The 6,981-nt window shown below is 45.7% G+C and overlaps 1 protein-coding gene across 1 annotated transcript in view; it reads left to right on the forward strand.

Moving 5' to 3' along the window:
- Window positions 1-6,382, forward strand: part of CWC25 (CWC25 spliceosome associated protein homolog) — an 8,138-nt gene extending 1,756 nt beyond the window's left edge. Inside the window, exons 2-10 of the mRNA XM_009274868.2 lie at window positions 162-334; window positions 557-793; window positions 1,512-1,581; window positions 2,110-2,237; window positions 2,481-2,550; window positions 3,040-3,227; window positions 3,800-3,886; window positions 4,482-4,643; window positions 5,917-6,382. Coding sequence (XP_009273143.1) covers window positions 162-334; window positions 557-793; window positions 1,512-1,581; window positions 2,110-2,237; window positions 2,481-2,550; window positions 3,040-3,227; window positions 3,800-3,886; window positions 4,482-4,643; window positions 5,917-6,031 — 1,230 coding nt within the window. The 3' untranslated portion in view covers window positions 6,032-6,382. The remainder of the gene's footprint in view (window positions 1-161; window positions 335-556; window positions 794-1,511; window positions 1,582-2,109; window positions 2,238-2,480; window positions 2,551-3,039; window positions 3,228-3,799; window positions 3,887-4,481; window positions 4,644-5,916) is intronic.
- The last annotated feature ends 599 nt before the right edge of the window (window positions 6,383-6,981 follow it).

A 6,981-nucleotide genomic window follows, 5' to 3' on the forward strand; every position in this document is an offset into this window, starting at 1 on the left:
GGGTGGGAAGGAGCGCGTCCCGTTCTCCGGGCCGCGGGCTAGCGCGGCTCTGAGCGGGCCCTTCCCCGTGGCCGCCGGCGAGGGCAGGCCGGTGGGGACCCGCGGGCGGGGCTCGGCGGCCCTTTGTTAACGGTGCCGGTCCGGTCTCCGCCCTCCCGCAGAACCTGAAGAAGAGCTGGCACCCCCAGACCCTGCGCAATGTGGAGAAGGTGTGGAAGGCCGAACAGAAGCATGAGGCTGAGCGGAAGAAGATCGAGGAGCTGCAGCGGGAGCTGCAGGAGGAGCGAGCGCGTGAGGAGATGCAGCGATACGCTGAGGACATGGGTACCGTCAGGTGAGGTGGTGCCCTCCAGACCGGTGGTTACCAGCCCTTGCAATCCTCTGGAGGCGAGCGCTGTCTGGTGCGGTGGTACGGGTGCTCTCGGTGCCCCTGAGAGAGCCATGGGTTTAATGGTTCGGGTGATAAAATGTTTAGATTCACCTTCGTAAGCCTGTGCCTTAAAATGTAACTTTAGAACTGTGAGGAGGATAAATAAGATGGTCTTGTTTGCAATAGGAAAAGAGAAGAGAAATTGGAGTGGATGTACCAGGGTCCTGGAGGCATGGTGAACAGAGAGGAATATCTTATGGGTCGCCCTGTGGACAAATACGTCTTTGAGAAGACAGAAGACAAGGATGCAGGCTGTTCCAATGAGACAGGACTTCTCCCAGGCTCCATTTTTGCCAAGACGGGTGCCAATTCTGTCCTAGATATGGCAAACAAAATCCGGGAGGATCCACTTTTCATGATAAGGTACCAGAGGTGGAGCTAAAAGCAGTAGCAGATGAGGCAAAGCATCAGTATTAGCAACTCCCTAAGAGCTGTCTTATTTGTCTTTGTAAAGACTGCTGTTGTGTCTGTTCCTCAAAGCTACGTCCTGCCTGTTTGTGAGCTCTAGGCTGTAGGTGGCAGTCCTGGCCGCAGAGAGGTCACCGGCCACTTACATGACTAGTAGGGTTTTGGTTGTGTAGACAGACCAACATAATGTCAAATAACGTATTTGGGTCATTTTGCTGCCTTTGGATGATTTTGCTGACTTGATTTAGAATCTAAGATTTTTGTGATCTGAACGAGCTGATGATCGTCACGTGGATCATCTAGCTGTACGTTGGTAAATACATGTAAATGCAAAGATTCTTATTCCACATTGATCGTCTCTACCGGCTTAGCTCACCCTTTTACGTGTGTGTGGATGTATCTGGTCTGCTCTGAGAGTTCAGGCGTTTATTAGCGTTGTAGGCAGATCGATGGCAACACAGCAAATTTTTGTTTACCCTGCTAGTTGCACTCTTTAAGCGGAGAAGAAAAGGGCAGACTCCTCCTTTGTTGGATCTATTTTGCTGAATGTACAAAACTTGCCTGTTTTCCTGCTTTGTATGTTTTTAGAGCTTGCGCTTGATTGGTGTCTTTCATGAAAATGTCATGTTTTCAGTTGTTTGAAAATACAAACTTTTTTTTTTTCCTGCTTTAGAAAGAGGGAGGAGGAAAAGAAGAGAGAAGTTCTGAATAATCCTGTTAAAATGAAGAAAATCAAAGAGTTGGTAGGTGTATCTCAGTACTCCTTTACAGACTCAAAGCACAGAATACACTGAACCAGGGAGAGGATCATAGGTCAGAATCAGCATCGTTTAGGATCAGGACCTGAGTTCCATTTCCTGACTCTTCACAGAAAACCAGAATAAATTCAGCTTTCTATAATCCTGATATAATAGAAAGGTTCTGTATCAGTCTCTCAGCAGGAATTAATTTCTCTTCCTTTCAAGTTCAGTGTTACTTTACTCTTCTTGATCTTCTGGTGTGCTTTTTTTTTTTTTTTTAAAATAAGTGATTAATTGTTGATTTAGTACTACAGAGTGATTGCAGACAGGATTTAACATGCACTAATACCAAACTGACACTAGGGAAGACTCCATTAAGCTCTTTAGTTTTGAGAGAGGACCTTGTTAAATGGTTTAGGTTTTGTTCCAGGAGCCTTTCCACAGAGAACTCTGTTACTTTGCCTTGTGATACTGACTGCCCAAGCGTAGAGGCAGCGATTGTTACTAATGAAATGGTGTCTTGCTTTATAGCTGCAAAACAGTTTAGATAAAAAAGAGAAAAAGAAGAAGAAAGAGAAGAAGAAGAAGCACAAGAAACATCGACATCGCAGTTCTAGCAGTGAAAGTGACAGCAGTGATGAGGAGCGAGGCAAAAATAAGTATGTTTTGAGGTTTTGTAGTAAAAATACCGTGTTTCCTGGTTAATTTGTTTTTCATGTCTTTTTCTAATCCTCTCTGAGTTTTATCTTTCTAATTGATGCTCTTAATTTGCCTAAATGTTTCTTTATGTTACTTCATTGTTTTTACATCGTTAAATTATTTTAATGACATTTTAATGTTTAAAAAGTATTGTGTTCTTGAATTTCACCTGCTTCAAAAGTACTATTCTGTTTTCTCTTTAGGTCTCAGAAGAGGATGAACAGTTCCTCCTGGAAACCTGCTCCTTCCAAAGTCCCAGGATATGGCTTACAAGTAAGTTTGTGTGTTTCGCACAGCTCTTTCAGTAGCAAGTGCCCTGAGTTAGGGAAGAGCAAGAGTTTTGGCAGTGTGTTGCAAGACTGCTTCACCGGCTAGGAGAGGATTATGAGGGGGACATGATATAATAACGTTCATGTTCAATTCGGAGCCATCTAAGCCTTGAAACTAAAGTTGTTCAGATCCTGGTAGGGCTTTTGTCTGCTCTGAATTCAAGTTAAGTTTTATTCAGTTTCTCTTCAGAGTCACACATCTCTTTAAATACTCTGCTTGAATGCCTCGGCAGTGTAGTTTGCTGAACATGATACAGAAATAATCTTTTTAGACGCAGGTGTTAATAAGAACCTAGGAAGTGGGATAAGTAAACGCAAACCACAGTGTACGCTCCTTCCTGCACTTAGCCTAGCCTGAGGTCTCCTCTGTGGCCTTCCATTGTTGTTGTGCTCTTACAAGACGGCTCTCCTGAAAGACGCTTTTGAATTCCAGGTTAGAGACTCTGACCAGAGCCACAGGTCTCGGAGCTCTCCAGCTGCCAGTCAGGAGAGGGCCCACAAGCACCGGGATCGCTCCAGGTCCAGGAGCCCGTCCCGCTCTCCTCAGAGACGCTCTAGCAAGAAGAATTCAGAACAATCTGGATGCAGGGGGTCAAGATCTCCTTCTAGACACAGTAAACAGTGAGTGTGGCTAACCTGGATAACGTAAACCTAGGGGTGCTGGTGGGGGAGCTCTCTGGAATCAAAATCCCTCTTATTCAGTCTCCTTCTACCACTTTAGTGTTCTGGCCACATTATTGCTCAGTTCTGGGTGTAGAGGCAGGAGCTGTGCAGCTGTGCAAGAGTGCAGAAGCACTCAGGTGAGCTCCTGGAGGGGACATGCTGTCTGCAATTGCACTCTCCGTTTGGGACACCCTCTTTCTAGGTACACTCTCTAGGTATCGCTTGTGACTGTACCTTTAATAGGTATTTATAACTGTTGAATTATCTTTGCTAAAGGTAAATAAAATCTGATAAAATCAGGTACCGGGTGTTTATTGTTTGCTGATGAAATAATTGAAACTGAGTAAAAATAGATGGAAATTTACAGTATATTAAGAGTCATTAGAATTTGTTTTCAAAGTGGACAGGTGACAGCCCTGCAGTTATGGGAGGCGTCTTGGTTTCAGAATGTGCACAAAAAATCCGGGGAAAGTTTAGAGGTGTGATAAGGTATGCTCATCTGTCCTAATAAGGGTGTTTCTGGGTTACAGACATAGCAATCGGGAGGAGAAAGGGAGAGCTAGAAGCCCTTCCCCTAAAAAGAGCTATCGACGACAGCATACTGCGGGTTACACAAGGTAAGCAAGATCTCGTCCCTGTGCTTTTGGATGGAAGTTGCCCTGGTGATTGTGAAGCAGCTGGGTGTAATCTGTGAACCAAATTTTATTTTGTTAACTAAAGTAGATTGGATCGAATGTCCGGAAAGTTGGACAGAGAGTCCTGAAGTGCTCGGTTTGGTGCTCTTGAGCTTGGCTGTTAGTTAAGACGTCGGACAGCTTCCCAAACCAATCCACGTGGCTGCTGGTTCTCCATGTGTCTCGCATCACTGTGCAAGGCAGTAATGTGAAGTCAGTCTTTGTCCCATGGACTGTTAATTCGAAGCATTCTGTTTCACTGTCATCAGGAAAATATGACCTTGACAGCATCATCTTACCAGTCAATTAAAAACAAGAAGGCTGAAAAGAGGGAGAAAACAGACTCTTGCTAGGGGCGTGGTAAAGCAGAATATTTAGACGTGTCCTTACAAGCTTTGCTGATTGGCTGCCAAAGAAAAAAAACATGTTGAACACCCCTAATTTGGGGGATTGTAAATCATCTTAAAGAATGGAAAGCAAGAGGGGGGTGGGGCCCAGCATGCCGTTGATGCTATTGTGGTGTTCTCTACACAAATAGGAAGATCTCTCCAGAGGAACTAGAGCGTAAACGCCAGGAGATGATGGAAAATGCCAAGTGGCGGGAAGAGGAGAGAGCAAACAACCTCAGGAAACACCGAAAGGAGGAGGAGCTGGAGCGAGAACTGGAGAAACTCGACTCCCGAGATGGGAAGTTCTTCAAGTGAGTGTCTTTCGTTGTCTGCTTTTTCATTCAAGGGAAATATAGGCCACAGCTTCTGAGGAGCGCGTGATGGCCTCATCCTTTGAGGTGTTTCAGATTATGGTATAGGATCCATCTCTACTGTGTTTTACAGTAGAACTAGTGACATCTACTGTTCCCAAATTCTCTTCTTAACCCAAAAGGTAGCTATTTCTATGATGGCCTTGGTAGTCAGTCTCGGAAACCGGTAACCGGTTATTTTTTGCCATCTTGTGGAAATGCCTAGTAGTGTTTTACATGCAGATATTAAAAAGTTCTCTGTTTTTAGGAGCTTGCAACAGTTTTAGGCCTGCAAGTCCACTGGGAGCCTGTGTGCCAAGAGCTTGTGGGACTGAAACCTGTGCTCAACAAGAAATAAGACCGTCTCTAAACACAGGCGGTAACTCGCAGTCCCTTGCGCACGTGGCAGGCAAAGGAAACTGGAGTGGCACAAGGCCTTCCAGAAAGTGCAGTGGTGTGTAAGAAAGATCCTATGGCAGCGTTATGTATTTTGGAGTTGCTGCAGCATAGTATTCTCCAGGCTCTACAAATTAATCGGAGGAGAACGTATACTTAATTCCAGAAGCTGCCCAGAGCTGGGATCACATAAGGGTGGCTTAAAATCGCAATAGATTTTCTCCATGAGCAAAATCTCTTGTGGAGAGAGATTTTTGTGTGTTTCCCTGTGCAGAAGCAACTGGCTGAGCTAACAAACTTTGTGTTTATTGGCATGTTGTTTGAAGGGGGAGGTGGGCACGAGGAGATCATTCAGAAAAGCACAGCGGTGTGATCTGAAGTAGTAAAAGAGAGCGAGTGGTCACAAGGATCCCTTCTCTCTCCCGTAGCTAACGCAGTCATTTACAGCATGAGCTCTGGCATTCAGGCTCCCGGAGGACCGCTGCCCTCAGTTCAGGAACGCATTGCTTTTCCCTCGTTTGCTTCGCAGAAAGCAACCGAGTCCCCTGTGACGGATGCATTTGTAATTAACGGTTAGTTATATTTGGAAGACGGAGGAGATTTGAGAGCTACTGAAAATATATTTCTGAGCACTGACCTTAAATAAGGCATTGAATCTGTTACAAGCCAAACTAAAAGCTGTTCAGTTCTTTCCGTGCAGATATTAATAGGAAATAATCTGCTGTTTTCTATGTTAGATTACTTTAGGTAGATGACTTGGGGATGGTGAATCCTGCTAGAAATGGTGTAATGTTTGGAAAGAGATTCTAATATCTTTCTCTGGTTCAACTTCCTGCAGTCGCTTAAAACTAGAGAGCGCATCTACTTCCACCCTGGAAGATCGGGTGAAACGCAATATCCACTCCCTTCAGAGGACTCCCGCTGCCTTGGAAAAAAACTTTATGCAGAGATGAAACTTGTTCTTCCTCTGCTCCTGTGCAGAAGCTAAACGGACACTCATTCCCGAAGGTGAGAGACCTCCAGCACAGACTCACTGCTCCCTACAGGAACAGTTACCGTCTCCCAAAGAGGCGCTGGGTTGCCGTGCTGCAGCCCGCGGCGTCTTCTGGACTGCTGGCGTCGTGAAGACGTTTGTAATGAGTATGACCTTGCAAGCCAACCTTTGCTGGAGAACTCGTGAGCCTTTGTATTCTGTTTTTAACGTACTGCCAGATCTTTTTCCTTCTCTCCCCACCTTGACTGGTATCATTTTTGTATATCGTTATTACCAGATTATGCCAGGTGGTAACTGCTTTCTACATTGGGCAGATTGTCCGAGCTCTTTATATGACACAGCAAAAGCCCTATTTTTGTTAGTCCTTAAAAATCAGAGCGGAGCAAATTCGCAAGTTGAGGTAATGTCATGGAATTTGAGAAAGCCGCGTGAGTAACGGACAAAATCCTGTTCAATACCTGTCGCCGCTTCAGGTGTGGGTTTGGAGCGCGATGGTAGGCGAGTCTGCAAAATATCCGTAGCCGCTGTTTAATTGCTCACAGATTTGAATGGTGTTTGACCCAAAGGGAGCCGCTTCGAAGGGAAAGGAGGTGAGCAGAGCATAGCTGATACAGCAGACATTTCTCTGGGATTTTGTAATGTAAGTAATGTGTATATGTACAGCAGCGTAGATCTCTTTTTTTTTAAAAAAAAAAAAGAAGGAACTTGACTGTCATTTTTAACTGTTCTTTGTGGCTTTTGGGGGTGGGAGGGGCAGGGGTAAACCTCGCTGTCAAAGGGAAGGTTCGGTGAGGGCCCGGGAGGCGGTGACTGGCTGTAGCAGCCCCTTTTCGGGTTTGTCCGAGCGCCGGACTCGCTCCAGCCCGCAGGGCCCGGCCCCGGGGCCGCCGGTCCCCGGGCCTCCTCCGC

The sequence above is a fragment of the Aptenodytes forsteri genome, unplaced genomic scaffold (genome assembly GCF_000699145.1).
Source record: "Aptenodytes forsteri isolate BGI_AS27 unplaced genomic scaffold, ASM69914v1 Scaffold640, whole genome shotgun sequence".
Lineage (NCBI taxonomy): Eukaryota > Metazoa > Chordata > Aves > Sphenisciformes > Spheniscidae > Aptenodytes > Aptenodytes forsteri.